Source organism: Rhinolophus sinicus, linkage group LG06, assembly GCF_036562045.2.
Source record: "Rhinolophus sinicus isolate RSC01 linkage group LG06, ASM3656204v1, whole genome shotgun sequence".
Lineage (NCBI taxonomy): Eukaryota > Metazoa > Chordata > Mammalia > Chiroptera > Rhinolophidae > Rhinolophus > Rhinolophus sinicus.
Window position 1 is genome coordinate 124,671,633 of NC_133756.1, and position 21,836 is coordinate 124,693,468.

The following is a 21,836-nucleotide window of genomic DNA, read 5'->3' on the forward strand; positions in this document are numbered from 1 at the left end:
CCACAGCTCAAAATAAAATAAAATCTGGCAATTAATTCAGTTTGTTTGATTAACTATGGATGTTTGACCCAGCCTCCTTGTCTGATTAAACTAATTAGATGTTAGGTTAGTGCACACTTAAACTAAATTATTGTTTCATGGACTCAAAGTCTTGATATTAAAATGGCAATACTCCCCTAATTGGTCTACAAATTCAATTCAATCCTTATTTAAATAAATATACCATGATAAAAGTTAAAATATATATATATATTTGTATAAGTATAAAAGTAGTATAACTTTTTTAAACACAAAGTTTGGAGAAAAGGCATAAATATTACCCACAATGCTACCATTCCTAATATAGAGCCACTGGCAATATCTTAATATATATGTATTCTATCTTTTTTCTTTTATTTTACATGTAATTCTGTGGTGGTTTTTTTTTATTATTTAATATCATCTCCTAAGTATTTTCCATGTTGCTATTCTAAATGCAACATTGTGTGACTCGTATTTCATTTGTTAAAATTATTTGCCCCTCCCCACAAGAATAATGCAATGAACACCTATATACACTTCATCTAGATTTAACAATTGTTAACTTTTTGTCACATTTGCTTTACTTCTCTCTAGTAATATAGTCCACAGTTTTTCTGAATCCTTGAGAATTAGAGCCCTCATCCCTAAATATTTTAGTATGTATCACCTAAAAACAAGGCTATTCTCCAATTTAGTTGTTCTTTTCTATATTATACACTTAAAGTTTCTTAGAAGGGAAATTTTGTCTTACAGTTAACTGATAGAATTTCAGTGCCCAGTCTTGAAAATTTAGGCCATTCTAACTGCTAGTGAAAACCAACCCAGTCTAACTACCACTGAAGATTAAACAATCTTATCCTCCTATCCAGTGTGGAGATTGCATGAAAATTTATAATAACAAAAAACAGAGCAAGATTGTTCAATGAGTCTTAGAAATGCTACTCATACAAAAGCATCTTTTAAGAGGCCTGTGCTTCAAAGAGAGTTACCTTTTATGAAATGTAATCTAATGTGCAAATCTGTTCGCTGTCATATAATTTATTTCTCTTTTGATAATTATTAAAACTGGCATCTCTGTTTTTTGAAATACCTGAGGGTTTTCTCAAGTCAGAAGAAGAAGCCTGGAGTTTTCTTCTCCCTGTATGCATCACATGACTCTGTTAGACTCATAGCTCAAACAAAGACTTGGAGCGTCTTCGTCTCCTTTAAAGTATGCCCTATAGACTCCTTAAATATCATTTTACATTGTATCCTATTAATTACTTCACCATCTTCTATAGGCTCTCCATTATTTCTAGTAGTCTATTACAAATCTTGATCACACCTAAAAAACATAAAAATAAAATGATAACAAAAAATAATTCTTAATATCATCAAATATCCTGTTAGTGTTCAACTTTTCCCACTTGTCTCATGATATTTTAAGTTTGTTTAAACTAGGATGGAAATAAATTCTATACTTTGCAATTGGTTTATATGCTTTCCAAGTCTTTTTAACCTGTAGGTTTTCCCCCCATCTGACTTTTGTCCCCTTGCAATACATTTGTTGAAGATACCAGGTCATTGGTCCTTTGAGTTCTCAAAAACTGGATTTTCTGATTGGATCGTTGTGAAGTCATTTAAAGCGTTCCTCTAGTCTTGGCATTTCCTGTCAATTGCGAGCTACATCTGAAAATTGGTAGTTAGGTCTAGAGCAGGGGGGTCCAAACTGCAGCCCATGGGCCAACTGTGGCCCGCGATCCATTGTTAATTGGCCCGCAGCAAATTCCAAAAATGTACTTAGTTTACTTAAATAAACCAGGTGAGGCAATACATACTTCACCTCGAGTGAGTGGCCTGGCTGTTTGTGTATTTTACCTCATATGGCCCTTGGTGAAAAACGTTGAAAAAAGTTTGGACACCCCTGGTCTAGAGGCTTGATTAGATTCAGACTCTATTTTGTTTGGAAACACTTCCTAGGTGATGTGTTTTTCAGTCAGAGACATAACGTCTGGATGTTTTCTATTTTAAGTTTTTCTTTAGAAGTCATTGTCTATACTGCGTCCTGGCCACATATGCAGGAGGAGGAGTGTGCTGCAGACCGCCTGCCAGGGCAGGGCTTGCTCTGGAGGGCGGGCTTGCTCTAGCAGCTTGCCATGGAAACTGAGGAGTGGAGAGTGGAGAGGGACCTAGAGAAGGACAATGCTAATAAAATTAGTAAGGCCCAAACACAGCAGAGAAAGCTCAGAGAAGGCGTGGGAAAGCTTTCACATACCTGGGCCAGTCTGGGCAAGGGTGAGGGATCAGGGATGATTTCTAGGTCTCATCTTAAGCATTGAAAGTAGTGCTCATCCTTTGCTGAAACACAAACTTCTCTGATTGCCTTCCCACATCCCTGGTTTCTGAGACAGGGAGTATGTGAGGAAGAATACGTTAAGGGTGCCAGGGAATGCCTCGTGTGTCAGGTGACATTGAGACACACAAAGCTGTCCAATAGACCAAAGGACTTGTGGATCTGGAGCTGAAAGAGTGGGTCCATGCCTTTATCAGATTATCTGAGATTTCTGCATCAATTAGTATGCTCAGTTGCAAGAGAAGAAACTAATCATGGCTAATTTAAACAGAAAATGAGTTTATGAATACTTGTTAGGTAGTTCACAGAATTGCTGGAAAGGCCAGAAAATTAAGCTAAGAGCTAACTGGTCTGCTGAGGAAACTAACACTGCCATCAAGCACCACGTGCTTCAACTTGTTCTGCTGCTCCTGCTGCCATGGAAACCCCACCTCAGTGCAAACAACACCATCACCACAGAAGTCTCTGGGGTCCCTGCTTTTTTTGTTTTAATTACCACCACTAGACCTGTACCCTGGCTGCAAGGGATGCTGGGAAGTCAAGATTTTAATATATCCAGCTTCTGTAGTGAGAAGTGAGCTCTGCCTCTCAAGACTCCTGAGGTAAGACATTTCCCCCAAATAGGAAAGAGTTCAGATTCTACGTAGTCAAAATGAACGACAAATATCCTTTACATACAATGCCCTTGACTCTGAGAAACCACTGATGCAGAGTGGGCAGAAAGGACAGGTAAGGCCAGGCAACTGGGGAATATCACTATATAAAGAACATTCTGGAAATGCTTAGCACCTAGAAGTGGTAGGCATTCATAAGATGCTTTTCCCCTAACCCCACCTCAGTCTAGCTGCTGCGTTTGGAAGAACAGGCTGTGTTTGTGCAATGAGAGGCAGAGAGCTGAGTTCTTCCCTAGAAAGAAGGCTTCCCAGTCTATTCCCTACCTTGTGTCCTCGATGATGCTGGGAGTCCAGGGGCAAGAAGACCATTAAGCAGGTTCGACTGTCGTCACTGAAAAAACACTCCAGGACACAATTATTGGTAAAGAAAAGTGCTATTTTTTAATTTGTTCTTGAATGTATAGGTCCTGTTCAGATCAGTGACACTTCCCCTTACAATATTCCTTCCTCATGCCCCCAACCAAAACTTTGGATTCCAATGGCAACTTCTAGAAGAGGCCTAGGAGGAACTCACCCTACATATCCAAGAAAGGGGTGCAGCTTGAGGAATGGGCATATGGCTCAAGAAACAGCACCAGCTACCACGGACTTTCCTGAAAGCAGCTCACTTTGGCCTGAGGGTCCCTTTGCCCTGCCTTGGCCAGGGTCCCCCAGCCGTCGTCCTGCTCCCAGGGTTCCCTTGTTCCTTGTGTGGCCTGAGCTTTAGAGCTAGAATCACCATTACCATCGTCAGAGCTGGAGAACTTCTGAGAGTCACCGTTTTCAATAACTCCCACCCCCAACACACACACACAACTTTATAGATGGGGAAACTGTACCCAAGGTCACACAGCTCCTAATTGGCAGAGCCAAAATTTAGGTGTTCAGCATCTCAAATCACATATCTGTCTATTATACCTTGCTACCTCCAAGAAAACGAGCCACGTCTACCTTCAGCTCTAGGAACAACTGGAGCAAGCAGGTGGTGGTGATCAGAACAGACGGGAAAGATCTGATTAAAGGAGGCCAGGCTGACCCCAGCTGAGGCCCCGGCAAGTGTAAATCACAGAACTTCTCAGTTTTTCCTCTGGCAGAATATTATCAGTGGCAGACGCCCACCCGGCCAAGATTCTTCTCCCGGCTAGCAGCACTAAAACGTGCATGGAAACATGTTTTACCATGAGCCCCAGCTCCTCACCAACTGTGGCAAGCTCTAACTGGTACGGGGGTCATGGTGAAGAGCTGCCGGCTAGCCTGGTAACCCCCTTTAGCAAACTGCTTCTGTTAAGACCCAAGTCGCGCTCTTGGGTCCCCTTAGCAAACATGGCTAAAATCTGTCTCTGTGATGGGCTGGAAGAGACACAGGGGAGGCCTCACAGATGCTGTCATCCCAGCACAGCTCATAAACATGCTTGGCATGGGACAACTGAGTTCAGGGGAGACACGGACTCAAAGAAAATAGGCTGACAGAGAGTGGGGAGCAGGAGCAGCTGCACTTCCTCTTGCCTCCCCAACTCAGGAGGAGGAGAGACCACAGAAAGCCATAGATGTGTCCCCCTGTCAAGGTTTCAAGGAAGGCTCAGCCTGTGCAGCTGAGAGGCAAGAGGATAATCCAGGGACTTGCGGTGTCATACAAGCCAAGGGAAGAGGATGTTTCCAAAAGGAACAGATGGATGGTGTGAAATGCTATCAAGAGCTCGAGACAGTGGAGAAGTGAAAGGTGTTTGATTTGGCAACTCGGTGGTCACTGGTGACTTTCATGAAAAACTATAGAGGGTTGAAGAGTGACAGAAAAGAATTTATGAAAAACATTAGTTTTTAAAGAAACTTGGCTGACACGGGAAAAGTGTAAGGGGCAACAGACTCTGAGAAATTTTGTTTTAATCCTGAAGAGACCTTTGCTTATTTGTAGGCGATGCGGAGGTAACCAATGAAGAGGGAGGGTGAAGACCCCAGGAAGCGAGAGCAGTGGGACAGGTGATGGAGCAAAGTCTTGGAGGACATATAACAGGATTCAGGAGATAGAGCACCCAACAGGAACACAGGGAGGGTAGAGACAGAGAGATGGATGGAAACGGGAGAGGAACAAGTGGGCAAGAAACGTCTTGCTTTAGGGCCTCCCTTCTGGGGGGCAGGCAATGAGGTCAGTCATTTGCTGAGAACAAAGCTACAGGGCATGGGTGGAAATCAGAATAATAACAAGTCAAAGCTATACCAGTCAACACTGAGAGACCAACTGAGGCTGTCAGCTGAATCTGCCATGCTTAGCAGCCCAGAAAGAGCAAAAAATAGGTTGAAGGAGAAAATGAAGAATGGTTAACAGTTTCAGCAAAAGTTGGAGGAGAAGAGAAAGTTCAGGATGCTGATAAAAATGTCAGTGTGTGATGGGCCATGGGTTCAGGCTGGGGAGAGGAAGGCTGAGACTGGGAGAACAGCTGAGGTCGTGGCAACGAGCTACAGGAGCAGGCAGTTTAAATAAATAACAGCGAGGAAGTGGGAGCAGAGGAAGCACCGCAGTAGTGATACAGAAGGAGCAAAGTCTCGGCTCAGGAGTTTAGAAAAGAAGGCTATAGGTGATACTATGGACAGAGAGCGTGGAGCCGAGCCTCGGAACAAACAAGAAGGGGCCTTGGTCATAGGAGCAAGGCAAAGACCTGTTTCCAGAAATGGGTACAAGGATTCAAGAGTGTGCCAGGGTTGATGGCAGGGCCTTCATAGAACAGAGCCTACGGAGGGGCTGGTGGCTGCCACTAGGGAGGGTACATGCAGAGGGTATGTAGTTAGCAGCTGCACAAGTCAGGCGAGCCAACCTACCCGTGTTATGGAAGAGTCCTCTGCAAGTTCATCCTGCACAAAAGTTTGCACTAAAATCCCCTTTGCATCAACTGAAGCCACTTCACTCTCCTGTTTCTCAACACACCCAAGAAGCCCAACTTCTCCTCTAGGACGGCAGAAGAATCCAGAACTTATAGTACCTCCATTTCCTGACTTTGTTAAGGGTCAAAGGACTGGACTGACTTCAAAATGGGGCCATTATCAGACTAAGTCCAAAGCAGGTTCAGCTCAAGTGTTTTCAAAGAGCCACTGAAGTCAATCATTCAGCTAATAGTTTTAAAAAATATTTTTTTTTCTAAAAAGTCATGATGTTTTCTGCATGCAAAAACAAAACAAAACATAACCATGACTCAAAACATTGGTACTAAGCACTCAGGAAAAAACAGAGAGAGGGCAGTGCTATAGGTAACCGTTGTAGGGATGGTGTGATGGGCCAGGGCCTCGAACCCTTGGAGGAAAGGACACCCAACCTCCTGCCCCTCTCAAATCAGGTGCCTGAAGAGAGCCTGTGACCGTGCAGGGTCTCTGTGATTGGAAGGGAATATGTGACTCTCTACCCCAGCACTGAGGTCCTCTGGCCCCGCACGCTGATCCCTGGGCCCCCATCAGGCTATACACAAGCTGGAAGCTTCACTGATGAAGGGAAGCCAAGCATCTAACCAAGCATTTCGGATTCATATTTGTGGCCTCCAGCTAGTCCTAGGGAAGCATCTCAATCAAATTTGAGCCAGTCACAGCTTTCACCTGGCTGCCCAACACAAAGCACCATGGAGTTCACTCACGGGAGGTGGGAATGTGGGCCACGCAAAGGAAAGATGATCAAGAGCAGGAGTTAGTGAGGTAATTACAGAGGGAACCCAGCAAAGCCAACCAACCAGAGAAAAGGGTTCAAAAATGGAAAGGGGAGTGGCCGCAGCCCAAACCAGAAAGCCCCAAAGAACAGAGGGCTAAATCCAAAGATTGCCCGGCTCCTGGAGTATAAGACGTAGTTACCCCAAACTAGACAACGGGATTATGGAAGCCCACCTGCTTAGGCGAGCTTGGCAAGTGCTGGTGAAAGAATGGCAAGTCACTGGGCACCATTTGCTTTGAAGTGGAGATGACCTTCCAGCCTGGGTGGAGAAGGAAATGAGCAGTGCCATCACCTCACAAGGAGAGAAGAAACGTTTTCTCTGATCACAGTGTTCTCGTTAGCAAAGGCCCTGCAAACAAGAACTTCCTTAACCTGCATCTCTAAGCAAAAATAAAGCCATGACCTACGATTCCCTTGAAATTCGCTAGAGCACGACGGGCCGAGGGAGAGCTGTGTCGCCAGGCCACTGAAATGCCGAGTACACAGCATTCACAACAGGCTCTCCGTCAGGCAAGGCTTTGCTGGCAAGGTGGTGGGCTCCCCGTGCCTGCCTATGTTTCTTCCTCCCAAACAGCCTGAACAGACCGTGAGACCCATTCACAATGCAGCCTGGAGCTCGGTCCCTGTTCCCGTGGCTTCTAGAACATTCTGGTTTCTAGAAGTCAAGTCCTGAAGTTGCTTCCGGGTTACTGAAGGACACTGGCTTCTCGCCTCTGTCTTCCCCTTCTCCACCCGACACCGTGCTTCCCATGAACACTTAGGTCTGGCTTCTGCCAGTCACTCAGCTTTCTCCAACCTCCAACAAAAACAGGGCTACCAGTAGAGTCTTGGCTTTTTCTGGGTGTGGACAGCCTGAGGGCAGGCAAGTCGGAGGACTCACTCCTGATCTTTGGCTCTGTGAACATGGACAAGAGGAGGACTGGGATCTCTAAGCAAGAGGAGAGGCCCAGCAGAGTGAGCTGGTTGTGGGTCACTCTCCCTGCCCAGGAAACTATCTGAAGCAGCTGCCTCACAATTTCCCAAGCGGAACTTGGGATCCAGACCCCTACCTAAATGGACATAATGAAGGGGTGGCCCCCAACAATCACTTCTAGGAAGGCAGGTTCTGACAAAAGAAGAGCTGCTATTAGCCTAAAGAAAGTGGCATTGAGGGCTGGCTCTGAAGATGACATCTTCTTAAGCTCAGTGAAATCTGAGCTTGAAGATGTAAGTACTCTCTGTGCAGCCACCGAGCCCGCTCAAGAATGCCATACTAACCAGAGCACTTTCACAACAGCCACCTAAGTCAACATCAGGAAAGGGGGCATGAGAAACAAATACCCTGAAAACCGTTAGAACCCATATAGGCACCAATTCGAGACTTCTCGCCTCTAGAAGCCTCCATTACCCTGCCCAGGGCACATGCCTCTGTCCCGGCAGGCAAGCAAAGGCAAACAGTGACAGTCTTTGGCTGTGCTGGACCAGGGATCACAGGCTGCCATGTGTCAGAGCCTCGCTCCCTTCCTTTACCCTCTTCTGAGCCCCAGAGGAGTTCAGATGTACACCTTGCTCCTGAGCCCTGCACACTAAAAGGTGTAAAAATCCTGCTTTCACAGCAGGAAGAATTCACCAAGGAAGTGAGGTTCCCCCGAGCCTGACCAGGCTTGGTCTTGTCAAGTGGACCCTACACATCTGATTTTTGTGGTAATAGAGAACACCTCCCTCTTTGCTGTTTATTACTGAAATCTTCTCTGTAGTGGATGCACTATGGCTCCCAAATAAATGCTGGAAGATGCAAATGGCAAAGCAGGGCACTACACAGCTCGACGAGACTTGTCTCAAATCCACAATCTGAAGAGAATGAGCTGAAAGGTGGGGAGGAGTGGTCAACAGGATGGGGCACCATCTGCCTGTATTCGGGCTCCTTACAGCTCTCACACCTGGGAGATGCTGTTGGTGAGGCGGAATGACATTCTTTTTGTTCTTTCATTCTCCTGGAAGAAAAAAATATATATTTTTGGAATTGAAACAGCCCAATGTAGGATTTATTAAAGTGAAAAGGCTGCAAGTATCCAGATGCCAAAGGGTTTTACTCTACCCCAGGAATGCAACAGCAAAACTTACTATTCACTGTGTGTGAAGTATCGTAAACAACAGGGGGTGGCAGGTCAGACCCTGGCACCCAGTGAGCAGGTAATTCATTTCAGTGAAATTAAATAGCATTGAATTGATATTTCAGGTCTGCACAGGTGGGACCAGCCAAAAGGTCAGAGGAGCTCTCTTTGCTGCAAGCACTACCTCTCTTTCCTTCTCTGTCCCCAGGGGCTGAATAGATCCCTTCCTTTCTCCCAAACCCCAGTTGAGATCAGGCACCGAGATACTTCTCCTCTTATGGTCATCAAGTGTAGAATAACCAGCACTGAACTGGGAGTCAGGAGCCCTCGATTGTCACCCCCGATTCTGCTGTTAATTTATTGAGTGACCCTGGGCAAGTACATCCACCTCTCGGAACTTTTGAACCTTAGGGTAATTGGAGTTGAGAGCCCCACACTGCCCTGCCTTCCTCGTAGGGGTTGGAAGTAAGGATTCATTGCCACCATTCTCCTGTGCCACCTGAGCAGCTTCACTCCGGGTTGCTCTCTATATGCTGCCCAGGTGCCCCCTGCCTGCCCAGTCACCCACCCACCCACCTGCCTGCCACTTTACCATGTGTCGCCGCCGCCTCTTGGGCTGGGTGCCCTCCTGCATGTAAGGGGGCCACGGGAAGCCCTGGGGAGTGGAACACCCACTCTCGCTGGACACCTCCTCGGAGTCCGAGTCCTCCTGCCTTGGCTGCGCAAATTGTTTCTCTGGGTAGATCTCCTTCAACCAGCCCTCAAAGAACACTTCCAGGCAGCGGCCAGCTTCTGCCACCTCCGAATCGGGCTGAAGAGGGAGGAGAACAGTGATGGCCTGGCCTGTTTCCACCAGCCCGTCTCTTCCAGGCCATCCAGAGCTATACAAAGAGCACAAAGCCTAGCTGGGTCTCCAGGAGGTCTGGAACTTGACATTTTTGTCCTCAGGACTCAGAGTAACCAGCTTGGTATTAGCTCTTAAAGCAGAAATAACCCTGACAGGTACCCACAGATGGCCAGTTATTAGCACCCCAACCCTCACCATCTTCCTCCGGAGTCCATACTGACGCCCAATGGGGGAGAAACCTTTTAAACACTCACTACTACAACAGGCCCCAGGGGTCTACTTCCAGGTCCTCGTAAGCAGCCCAGGACCAAACCCAACATCCCACCCAGCCATGAGAGTCTTCGGGTCACCACGAAATAGGGAAGAGGCAAACAGGCAAGACATACATAATTGAACTTAGCACAATTCCAGAACATGAGGCGCACGTCTGACACCACCTCCTCTGGCGTGGTGTAGTGAGCTGGGTCCTTCTTTTGCAGCTTCTTCCGAATGATTGACAGGTCCATAGGCCTTTTGATAATCTGGTAGTAATGCCGGGCCTGGGGGAGAAGGAGGCAAGCGGGAAGAGAGAAGAAGTAGAGATATAGACAAGAGGGAAGAAGAGATGGAGATTGGTTGGGTTACACGTAAAGAACATAAGAAAGAAAGGCAGCAAGAAGGAAAAAAGTGTAGCAAAAGAAGACAAAGAGAAAGGGGAAAGGAGGAATGTTTTACTTGTCAAGTTGGGTCTGATGCAGCAGTTGCGGGGTTGGGAGGCTGTGGTGGCCATGCCCCCGGTCCACCCACAAATGACTGTACCTCCAGTGGCTGTGCTCGGAGCCACCTGAACCACCATGGTCTGCCCCCAGGCCTAGGGCCCTCTAAGCAGGAAGCACAGTAGCAGGCAGACACAGTGAGGTCTTCCTTACCAGCGGGCTGACGGGTTCATGGAAAGGCAGGCTGAGGCTGTTGCAGCACAAGGACAGTACCAGCTTCTCACACTTCTGCAGAAATCAGAATTGGCAATGGTGTTACGTTGTTCAGGCCCTGCCTCAGTAAGAACTAAGGATAGTCACCCTAATAACTCTAGAGGGGTTGGCTCTGTCCTACAGGGTAGGAGCCACTAGACTAAGGCACAGTTCCACTGGCAGAAGGAAAGTCACAACAAACTCCCAATGGGCCAAGCTGTCAGGCAGCTGGAGAAGCCTCTCATCGCCTTGGAAAGGCCTCAGGCCTTTGGCACAGGGCGGCGGCCCCAGGCAGGGAAGCTTGTTTGTTCCCAGAGACTGCTCCCTACCTTCTGGTCGGATATGCTCAGGCCAGCAGGGCCCCGTGCTCCAGGCTGGTTATAGCGGGCGTTCTCGCAGTCGTACTCCATCTCGGGCTGGGTCAGGCTGCAGCACAGGGTGCACACCCAGTCTCCCCTGCAGAGGCGGGTGGGGCCAAGTTAGGCCTCAGCACATCGCCCAGCGCTCCCTCCCCATCCCTGGGCCCCAAGATGGGCATGGGGGGCGTGGGGGCGTGGGAAACCAAGTCCCTAGTTCTTCCTATGGGGAATGGCTTCCTAGCCACAAGTTTAAGAGAAATCAAGTAACTCAGGATTGAATGACTATGGAAAATAGGAGTTAGAAAAGGCTAGGACAGGACTATGGGGACAATCTGTGTGCAGGAGGACGCTGGGAACAGAGAAGGAAGGGAGCTCCCTGAGTTTCAAACCCCCACCTTTCAGTGTGCAGAAGGAACACAGCTGTAGGACCACTAACTCAGACCTGCAATTCCTACAGGCCCAGGGAGGGGAGGAAGACCGTCCACTGGCCAGGCCTGGAATAATCATCCTTGGAAGGCCCCCTGCTGGCCAGGCGATGGCCCTGGATTGGCATGACTCACCCCGGGAAGCTGAGCAAGGCTGGCAAGTGGCAGGAAAGGTGGTACACTTTGGGGCAGCGGTCACAGCACAGCAACTCGCCCCCGTTGAGGCACACAGCACAGAAGTCCTCGTTCTCTATTGGTGTTGGGGGCCCCTTCTTGGCTCCAGGGGCTCGAGGAATCAGTCTGTGTTCTTCCGGAGACGCCCCCTCCACCTCTGTTGACCGCTGCCCAGCCAGAGATGTGACAGTGACCTTTCTTCCTCCCAGACTTGGGGCCTGGATGGCATCGGGCGGGTTGTTCTGACTGACCTTGGGGAAGAAGTGAGCCTGAGCAGTCAGGGTACAACACCAGCAGGTTGCTGAGGGAGGGAGGCAGGGCGAGGAGGGAGCGATTTATGCCAGGACCACAAGCCAGCCAAGCCCATGATTCCTGGCAGAATGCACGTCACGGACCCCTTCAGCAGGGGACAAAGTCTGGCCAAGCTGCAGCCCCACTCGGGACAAGACCAGAGCTGGAATTCTGGCAGTTGCAGAGAGAAAAGAGAGACTCCTGGTCTGGGTCAAGGTTCAAGGCCAAAGCAGAGCAGAGTGGTACCTTAATGGACATGCTGGAGGATTCAGTGCCACACTCGATGACCAGCAGGAAGCTGCCGTCCTGGTCATTCTTCTGGGGCTTCAGTTTGAACACAGGCATCTCTCCCGAGGAGGCAGCACAGATCTTGAGCCGTTCCAGACGCACGTAGGGAATCTTGGGCTCACTACTGAAGGGTCTGTGGCAAGAGCGACACCCCTGGGTCTCGGTGGGGGCCTCCTCTGGCCCCAACCTCTAAGGCAGGCTCCTCCATGACCCCACCACTGAATTACGCTGAAGAGCTCCTCAGTCCCGCCCTCGACAGCACCATAGTCCGCCCCCCTGCCCCTTCCGCCAGGCCAGGCCCTGTCAGCCTCTGGGAAGCCCTTTGGTCAAAGAAGGGGGATCCTGGAAGAGGGAGGACTGCACAGAGCGCGTGCCTCATGGTGCAGGAGCCGCACATTCTCCTACAGCCCTCCCAGACACCCAACCCCACGCCCCACGCGAAGTCTGGGGGTCGAAGAAGACAGTGCAGGCTAACTTCCACCTCTAGTTAAGTCATCAAGGATGCTTACTTCCTGTGCAAACCTCCCAGGACACGAAGAGCGGGGCGGGGGCGGGGGGAGGAGAAAAAGGTTGGACCAAGAGTCTGTTACCTGATGCTCTGGTTCTCTTTTGCGTCCAGCTCTAGGTCTCCTTGTTCCAAATTCTCATAGTCTGAGGCAAAAGACAAATAAATACTTGCAACATATATTTATGACAACACATCCCGTCAGCCTCACCTTCCACTCACATCTGCTATTCATACCTTTGGCCACACACCTGTCACACACCTGTTACACACACTATAATCATTCATAGTGGTGACAATCCTGCCATGGCTCTCCTTCCTGAGACGGGAAGAAGGCCAACTTCTTTTAAACAGATAAAAACAGTAATACTCAGATGCTGCCTACAGGTGAGTGTTGTTGGGTCAGGCGCTGCAGGGCCAGCTTCTCACCTTCAAAGTGAGCTCGGAAACCACTTGTTGCCCATACACTGGCGTCACCTACTGTCAGGAGTCATTCTGTCCAGCCTCTGCCTTTTCAGCCAAGCGCTGAGATTCTAGGACTGCCTGAGACCCCAGCTCACATTCCACGGGCAAGAGGCTCCCAGGAGCCCTGCTCGGAGTAGGCGGGCAGGAGGTAGTGCGGGGCGAGAGGAGGAGACCAGCATTTACTGAGCTCGCACTCAACACCAGGCACTGTCCTGGGTACTTCCCACAGGCCAGCAGGTTATGTGATTGTGCGGTTAATAAGAACCAATAATTTTTCAGTTGCTCATTGAGTCAGTGTGAGAAAAAGAGGAGAAAAACTCTTTCGTTATCACTTATGAAACGAATAAATGAAAACGTTTATACGTTTTCATTTATATGTTACATTACAAACTACACACACATCATAGGCTGCACTGAAAAAGTCCCATATGATCACTAGTCAGTTGCTTCCTAACTTCCCAACTAGCCCTCCCCTTCCGCAGAAGAAAGGAGCTTTAGCCTAGCCCCACCAAGAAGGGGTATAGGTAGCTGAGAAGAGGATTCGAGGCCATCTCCATTGGTCCAAATTCCCTTTACTACGAGGCACAACACAAATCCCTATTACTGCCAGGTGCAAGGCAAATTCTTGTTACTACAGAGTAAGTCCCACGTAATTTTACTGCAGTGATTTGTTCCAGCAGCCTGAGGGCTAGCCCCATAAGATTAGCCCCATTCACAAAGAAACTAGCTCAGAAAGGTTACGTGTCTTGCCCAGGATAAAACATAGAGACAGAGCTGGTTTTCTAACTTAGATCTATCTGACTACAAAGTCAGATATGCTCTTTTCCCTAAAATAGTTTGCCAAGGCTAGCCTTTCTGGGGTGACTTCTTCCTGTTATCCACTACCTATAACCCAGACCCCAGAACTGTTTGCATGGAGAATGTTCCAAGGAGGCTAAGCCCTGGCCATGCCTGGGTCAGCCATAGCCCCAGCGAGGGAAATAGAACAGGCAGCAGTGAGCCAGTTCTGGAGGGGAGAGTAAAGTTGGCCTGAGAGAGAAACGCTGCTTCCTCGGACTTAGAGCCTGTCTGCTGACCTCTGTCTTACCTGGAAATGCTGAGCCCATCTGCTCAATCTGTGGCCAGCACGAAAGGAAGGCAGCTTACTTGAGTCTCACCTTTTGGATCCCGGTACTGCTGCAGAGCCACGGATGTGTTGACCACTGGAACCAGTGGTGGTTTTTTCACAGAGAGGTTAATTGGCTCCTCCAGTTCTGAGGGGATAGCCAAGTCCTTGGAAATATCCAGACCAGGGGCTGTGGGGCCTTGTCCCAGAGAGTCAGTGAAACGGGTGGAATCCTCACTTTCCATCTGTCAAAAGTAAAAGGCCAACATGGATCAAGGCAATCAGACATTTGAGCCACGAGCAGTCACAGAGCTGCAAAGCTAAAGCCACAGTAAGGTATTCAGGGTCCACCATTCTGCCCAGTGATGAGCAGAGAAAGTTGAATGGTGTTTTCCCAGGACTTACCTTACACAGGGCATTCCCCAGGGAGGGGTCAGCCCCATCACCAGGGCACAGGCTCCCTGCAGCTCGGCCAGAGCCAGGACTACAGCGGGATCCCGTTTCCAGCTGCATGTCTGAAGCCGGAGGCATGCTCTGCAGAGGACAAGCTGCCAGACTCGGCACGGCCTGGGTGGGACCAAGCATCAGGTTGGGCTCAGCCTGTGAGTGATCACAATCCAGGCTGGTGACGGCCCGAGAGGAATCACTCATCAGGTTGGGCATGGACTGGGGCGTGCCACGCACGAGGGTGGGCACAGTCTGCAGGTGACTGACTGCCAGGCGGGGCATGGCCTGGTTTTGACCACTCATCAGGCTGGCCCCGGTTGGTGTGGGGCCACTCAGCAGGCTCGGTCCTGTCTGGGGGGGCCCAGCTGTCAGGCTGCTCACACTCGGGATCTGTGGCTCCAGGGCCCTTGCCAGCCTGGTAGATGACAGCTCCATCTCCAGAGTGTTGGAAAAGCCCAGAATGCTCACAGAAGTGGAGTGCTGCAGGAGCAAAGACAGGGCAGAGGCAGGCTGTTAGCAGGGGGTGGTGAGAGGGCGAGGGGAGATGCAGCCCACACGAACTTCCCCCTTTGTGCTCTCATCACTCCTTAGACTTTATTCTCATAGCACAATCTGTGACACCATCTCATTAATGGCTGCTTCCCCTACTAAACTGTAAATGCCATTTGGGCATGGATTTTGTCTATTCTGCTTACCCTCTGTATTCCTCGACCCGAGAGCAGCGCCTGACTGAATAAATAAATCAATGAGCTATTTCAAAAAACAACAATAATGCATGAGTGTCTATTCTACAAATCTTAAGCCGAATGAATAGCAGCTTAGTTCTACGAGTAACAACTGAGTCTATGAGTCTCTCTAAAATAATGATTGTTTTTATATTGCTAATTTATTATATGCAAGGCAATTTACATACATTTCCCCATTTAATCCTCACAACAAACATTAAAGGGTTGCTGTGAAGGTTGAAATAAAGAATCCGTGTGAACGTTTAGAACAATGTCTGCACACTGGAGGTACTCAGTAAACCGCAGCTGCTGCTGCTATTATTATTGTTGTTGTTGTGGGCCCAATTTCACACTGAGAAAAATGAGGCTCAGAATGGCCTCAGAAGTTTTTTTGTTAGTGCTTTTGGAAACCTAATTTTGTAAATTTCTCTTTACTTCCACTCACATATAGAAATACAATTGATTTTCGTATGTTGACCTTCTACTCAGAGACCTTGATAAAGTTGCTTTGGGAGTTTTCTATGCACACAAACTTATGAATAGTTTTATTTCTTCCTTTCCTTATATTTTTCTTGTCTTACTCCACTAGCTCAGACCTCCAGTACGAGGTTGAATAGAAGTAGTTATAGTAGCCCACCTAGTCTCATTCCTGGTCTAAGGGGGAATCCTTTCATTATTTCTCCACTACATAAGGCTTTTATCGATTTAGAATCTACGTCTCTGGCACCGAAGCCACACTCTTCATTTTGGCCTGTCTGTCTCTCTGTGCCTCGCTTCTCTGTGCTTGCTCCCTTCCCCTATCTCTCCTACACGCTGCCATCTCTCTGTCCTTCCCTCGCCTGCTGTTTCTCTCTCTTCACCTTGTTCTCTCTTCCTCTCCCCTGTTTTCCTTTTTTCTTATCATCTCTCTTCTCTCCCAACTCTTTTCCCTTATTATTTGTTTAACTGCTTTAGTGAAGCTTTTATTTTCTATTCTTAATTCTCAGTTTTAAAAGCAGATAAGCTTTCCAGAGAAAAGTTTGCTTTTTATATGTTCCTTGGTAGTTCAATAGTCTTCCACTAAAAGGGTTCAATTTGTTCTATAGTCTAAGTCCAAAGATAAGAAAGGTTGAGGAGGAGGATGGGGGGAATGAATGCTCAAATCAAATTGGACAGACTAGGCATGGAGCCCAGCTGAAAGGACTGTGGTCAGACTCCAAGGGCTATCTCAGGCACGCCCTCGCCTGCGTCTGTCGGCGTCCCCATGCTGTCCTGGTTATGCACTAGCATAGCTTTTTAATATTTTATATTTCCTTACCTATGGACAGGAATATCCAATGATTGTTGCATTCCTTTTGTAAAATAAGACAGTCTAATCCTTTGCGCTGGATTTTTTCACCTTTCCCCTATCTGACATGTATATTTAATGCAGTTCTGGTGTTCACTTTATCTACCAATGACATAGATGGTTCTCAGGGAAATCCTCAGTGCAAAGCATTAAAAGCACCAAAAACCCATCTGGGACCATTCTAAGAAATAGTGGTCAGGTACTGTATGTCACAACATATGCACAAGATTAAATTCCCAAAGACAAAACTTTCCAGATTAGGGGTAGAGATCACATTTGTCGGATATCACCTTCCCTAGAAGAATTATGAAAACTCTGTCACAGTTTATTTTAAGACAAACCTGACAGACCTGCTCCCGTAAACACCTATAACAGTATGAGGTCAGCAACAGGTCCTAAGATACTGCAAACTAGGCTGGTCTCTTTGTCTCCGTGTCTACAGCCAATCTCAAGGAGGTCAAAGCTATCAGGAGGTGGGGTGAAGCTCTGGCAGTGGTAACAAGACCCTGGGAAACATCCATGGGGGAATTCTGAGAAGGGACTCAAAGCAAGTGCTATGAGGAAGCCAGCCCTGACTCCATTTCTACAGGCTATGCAAACACAGTGGCATTTCTGGAACTATGCATGCTGCTGTGTGTTCGTTATTTTTGATGCCCTATCTGTCTCTCTTGAGTGAAGGGCTATAAAACATTAAAACAAATTTTCACGTATAGAAATGAAGAGGGGCACTGAGAACCTCCGTCCTACGCTGCTGCCAGTGCTACAAGGTGAGTAGGGATAAAGGGGCGGTGGCGGGGGGTTGGGGGTGGCTACTTTCAGGGCCAGGAAAGCAGGCTGAGTCTCTAGGGCCTACAAGGAAGGAAAGGGCTTCTCAAGCACATGCTAGGGTTGGAGAAGGGCTGGGGAATGTGGCCACAACTGACATCTGGTGCCTCACACACAGGAGGAGCTTGTCTGTCAATGGAGATGCTGCCGCCTGCTTTCTCTAGCACCCAGGTCACATGATAAAAGGTGACAGTGTCTGGCCAGCTGCAAAGTCTATATAGGGCAATCACTGACACGTCCGACCTGTCAGGTATGTAACTGATACCTTGATTTCATCTTTAATATACAAACATACAAAAGTCTTCAGATTTCATGAGGGAAAATATGTATTCAAGGTTAGCAAGTGAAAATAAACCATTTTCTAATTCAGGGAGGAAAAGAACAAAAACATTCACTCTGATAACCCATTCAGGTCCCTGTGGGGTAAGAGGGGAGACTGCTCTGAGACTTAGCGTCTCCTCACTTGCCCCTAATTTTCTCTCCTCCCAAATGATATGCCCTGTCCCTGTCCCTTTCCTCTTCTTGTCTCTTATTTCTTTACCTCTGTCTCCTTATCTCTGTTTGCCCTTTCCTGACCTGTGACTTGTCTGAATCACCTCACTAGAATTTACCTGTCTGAATATAATTTACCTGTCTGAACCACCTGCCTCCATAATTTGCCTGGCCTGTTACCTACCAGATTTGTCTGACGCTCAACTACGAGTCACCTATGCAATCCTTCACCCATCTAACCTGTCTCCTGTTTGATCTGTGCTGTTACCTGCTGCCCTCCCTCTCCCCACCCTCACGGCCCAGATCTTTTTCTGGAGTTCAATGTGTTTATATTATTATTCTAATGATCACCACATAGTGTTGTCAAAATTCAGAGGAAGCATTGTTCTTTCATTTTAACAGGAAGGGAAGTTGAGACACAGAGTGATTACCCAGATTTCCCAAGCTCCTATCAGCCCAAAACTAGGTATGTGAGTCCAGCTTTAAAAATCTGCTGGCTCGCCTTGATTTTGTGCCATTAGCTAGAAAGCTAGTGCTCGAGCAAGCTGGGATTGAGAAGTCAATAAACAGACACTGAGTGCACATGCCCTGAGTTTAATATAAAGTTCAGGTTCTTACAAGCAAGATAATATTGCCAGGGATAAGGTAGCACAGATAGGGTGGTGTTCCACAGAAATTCATTTTCCAGATATCTGAAACATACTCTTCCAATTACAAAATGTAATTGGCTTAAAAATATTTTGAAGGGGAGTACTTCTAAAACACTTTATACATTACCCGGTCTTATTAAACAGAGTACATGGAGCCCAGTGAGACCATTTGTTAGTGATGCAAAGAAACCGATGAACTTCTGTTACTGGGGTGGGCTGTAGTTCAGTGGTGCTTCAGGGAACTTCTAAGACTGTAGGGCTTAGTTTGTCCTTTCAAGGTCCTCACATTGTGCCACTTCTCCAGGTGATGTTTCTTGCCTTCTCCCTTGTTGTTTGTTAGCTGCCATTATCGAAGTCCTGACTCCCTGCTTCTAATCCGCTTACTGTTATTTACAGGAAAACTAAAGCGTTCCATAGAAAACCATATCACTGAGCTTGCTAGACCAAGAACGCTGACTAGATAGATGCCTGAGTATGGCCTGATAATCTCACACAGAATATAATGTGTGGAATTTGTGACATCTGTTTTGTTGCTGCTCTGAAGCTTTGACTGGTCACTTCCAGTTTCAAGTTTTTGTTCCAATCATTAAAATTGTCAAAGACTGACCACCGTGTAAATGTGCAATGGGAGAAGGGACCAAAGACTTGGGAGTTGTGTCTTAGAGATGCATTGAAGGCCTGCACACACTCTGGCTGAAGGAAATAGATAAGGAGATGGCAGTAAACAGATGTGTGAACTAAATCCTTGGAATATTTGAGTGCTTCAACAGCTTCAGAATAGGCAGACTGTTTAACAGTATAGCAGATCTTGAAACAACTGCGTCAGATAGCAAAGGAAGGAACTAACTTACCCAGTAAGTGGTTTCACAGGCCAATTTTTAATAGTGAAATTGTTGCCCTTGCTCCTCCAGAGCAAGTGAAAAGCCCTGGTATGAATTAGGGCCATGGCTGCGAATGTAACAATGCTGATTTGTGCTAACTGACCAAGGTCAAACGAGAAAAGTTCCTGGGTGGTGAAGAGAGAAGAACTGAGTGCACAGTGCCTTGATGATCCCAGAAAGACAGAAAAAGCAGAGGATCCCAGAGTCTGAGGGACAAGGAAGAGGAAAGGAACAAGTGGACTCCAGTAAATCTGAATTGAAAGCCAGAATAAGTGGAAGCCTCAAAACACTTGGAGGGGTTCAAGCCTTGGAGACTAAGGAGAAGCAGGCCAGAGGTATTTGGCTGGGCCAGGAAGGGAATTTAAGGCCCAGAAGCAAGGACCTATTTTCTCATGGACCAGGAGAACTAGACAAAGAGCTGGGGTTTGGTCTATGAACCACATCAGACTAGAACAGGCTTCCTAAAGGGAGCTAAAGTCAGGGAACCAGACCTGGGGAATGTTTGGCTTGATTCCTGAGTAGGACAGAGTGGATCTCTGTATAGCTCTGCACATGCTAACACAGGCTATGCTCTAAGAGAGCCTCACCAGCTGCTTTGTTCAGCAACATTCTGAGCAAAAGCTGCTGTCAGGGCTGGGCTACAAGGAAAAGATCGTTCCCGAGATTAAGCACCCAGGATCTGGTCCATAGCAGTGGATCTGGAAACTCTGAAGGCAGGATGCTAAGTATTTCCACATTTATGCCGGGGTTTAGAGTATGAGTTAAAACCCATCTCTGGGCTTTAATTCCTTCCTTCCTTACAGGCTAATGTAAATTTCACTGAGTTGTAAGAATCACATTTATAGCTCCGGTATCAAAGTGCTTTAATAATGGTAATAATGCTATTTGTGTGAGTCATAACCCTTTATATTGCATCACTCTTAATACTGTGTTTCCCCCAAAATAAGACCTCACTGGACCACCAGCTCTAATGCATCTTTTAGAGCAAAAATTAATATAAGACCAGATATAGTAATATTTTACTATAAGACCAGATCTTATAATATAATATATAATATATAATATAATACCAGATCTTATTTTAATATAAGACTGAATATAATATAATATAATATAATATAATACAATATAATACCGGGTCTTATATTAATTTTTTGCTCCAAAAGATGCATTAGAGCTGATGGTCCAGCTAGGTCTTATTTTCGGGGAAACACGGGAATCTGGATCACAGGCATGCCTACCATTTCGGTAATGTTTACTGAAAATACATCCCAGACTCCTCTCAAGCCACAAACAGCGTTCTGGGGGCCTTAAAGTCCTCTGTGAAGATCTACGGTCACACTACGAGCAGAAGAGAGATCCCTCTTGCAGGTGAGCTGGGGTTCAGAGGGGGCTCTCTGTGATGCGTCAGCCTTGACTCCAGGAGAGCTTCGAGAAAAGGGCTGTGTGTGTTTTTCAGCAGTCGACTAGTTCAGAAGTATGAAATGAAGCCATCAAATGTCTTCCAGTTTCACTTGGGATGTAAGAGGTTCTGTTGTAGAGTTGCAACCATGGCCTTTCTTCAGAGCGGCTAAATCGAGATTAGGAAGCTTAGGCAACAGCTAGTGTCAGACAAATGCCAAAACTCATTCAAAAGCAGCCTGCTGGATGCAGGGAAGGTAGAGGGGTAAGATGCTCCTGAGATTGTGGAGCTCCAGCCACTAGAAACCCCATTCTAGAACTTTCACATCTCATTTTCGGCAGCAATCTGCTTTCAACCGCAGCTCATTTAGTACCAGCTCCTTGGTACTTGTGCACAGCGGCTCTGCGGTAACAGAAATCTTCCTTGTGGTGATAAAAAGTCAGTGAGACACTCAGAGCATGAACAAGTCCCTGTGGGACACATGGAGAGGTGCCCGGGGCCACAGGTTCCTCCGACCTGTGACCATCAGATAGACTTCTGACTCCCCTGGCACTCAGGCCGGCACAGGCTGAGGAGAGGGCAGAAGGCTAAATCACCTTTACCAGATCAAGAAAAAATAGACCAAACGAGGCTGGCTCCTGAGACCTCTCCCCAGCAAGGCCTCAGGCTACTTCAGAGATTGTACAGACAGGAAAACCCAGCGGGTAAAAGGCCAAATGGAGCCCTACCTCTCCCACTGCCGTGCACAAGAGGGGTACTCGAACCTAGTCACTGAACACAGGGTTGAGTCAGAAACCTGTACTCTCGACCTAACCTTGCCAATAGTCAATGGGAGAACCCTTAGAACGGTCACTTAACCTCTGTGTCTCAGCTTCCACGTCTTTCAAAGGGACA

General features: G+C 47.4%; 1 protein-coding gene across 6 annotated transcripts in view; it reads right to left on the reverse strand.

Annotated features, from left to right (window-relative positions):
• Window positions 1-324: 324 nt before the first annotated feature.
• Window positions 325-21,836, reverse strand: part of TRIM66 (tripartite motif containing 66) — a 60,908-nt gene continuing 39,396 nt past the window's right edge. For 3 of the 6 annotated variants that reach the window (XM_074335954.1, XM_019728498.2, XM_019728496.2), the window contains 10 exons: window positions 14,599-15,120; window positions 14,246-14,438; window positions 12,709-12,769; window positions 12,077-12,251; window positions 11,501-11,790; window positions 10,911-11,037; window positions 10,543-10,617; window positions 10,021-10,173; window positions 9,380-9,598; window positions 327-8,667 (listed from right to left, as the gene is read on the reverse strand). In XM_074335954.1, coding sequence (XP_074192055.1) covers window positions 8,608-8,667; window positions 9,380-9,598; window positions 10,021-10,173; window positions 10,543-10,617; window positions 10,911-11,037; window positions 11,501-11,790; window positions 12,077-12,251; window positions 12,709-12,769; window positions 14,246-14,438; window positions 14,599-15,120 — 1,875 coding nt within the window. In that variant the 3' untranslated portion in view covers window positions 327-8,607. Of the gene's footprint in view, window positions 8,668-9,379; window positions 9,599-10,020; window positions 10,174-10,542; window positions 10,618-10,910; window positions 11,038-11,500; window positions 11,791-12,076; window positions 12,252-12,708; window positions 12,770-14,245; window positions 14,439-14,598; window positions 15,121-21,836 lie in introns of all 6 variants that reach the window. The other 3 variants (XM_074335955.1, XM_074335953.1, XM_019728508.2) reach the window with 2 other exon arrangements.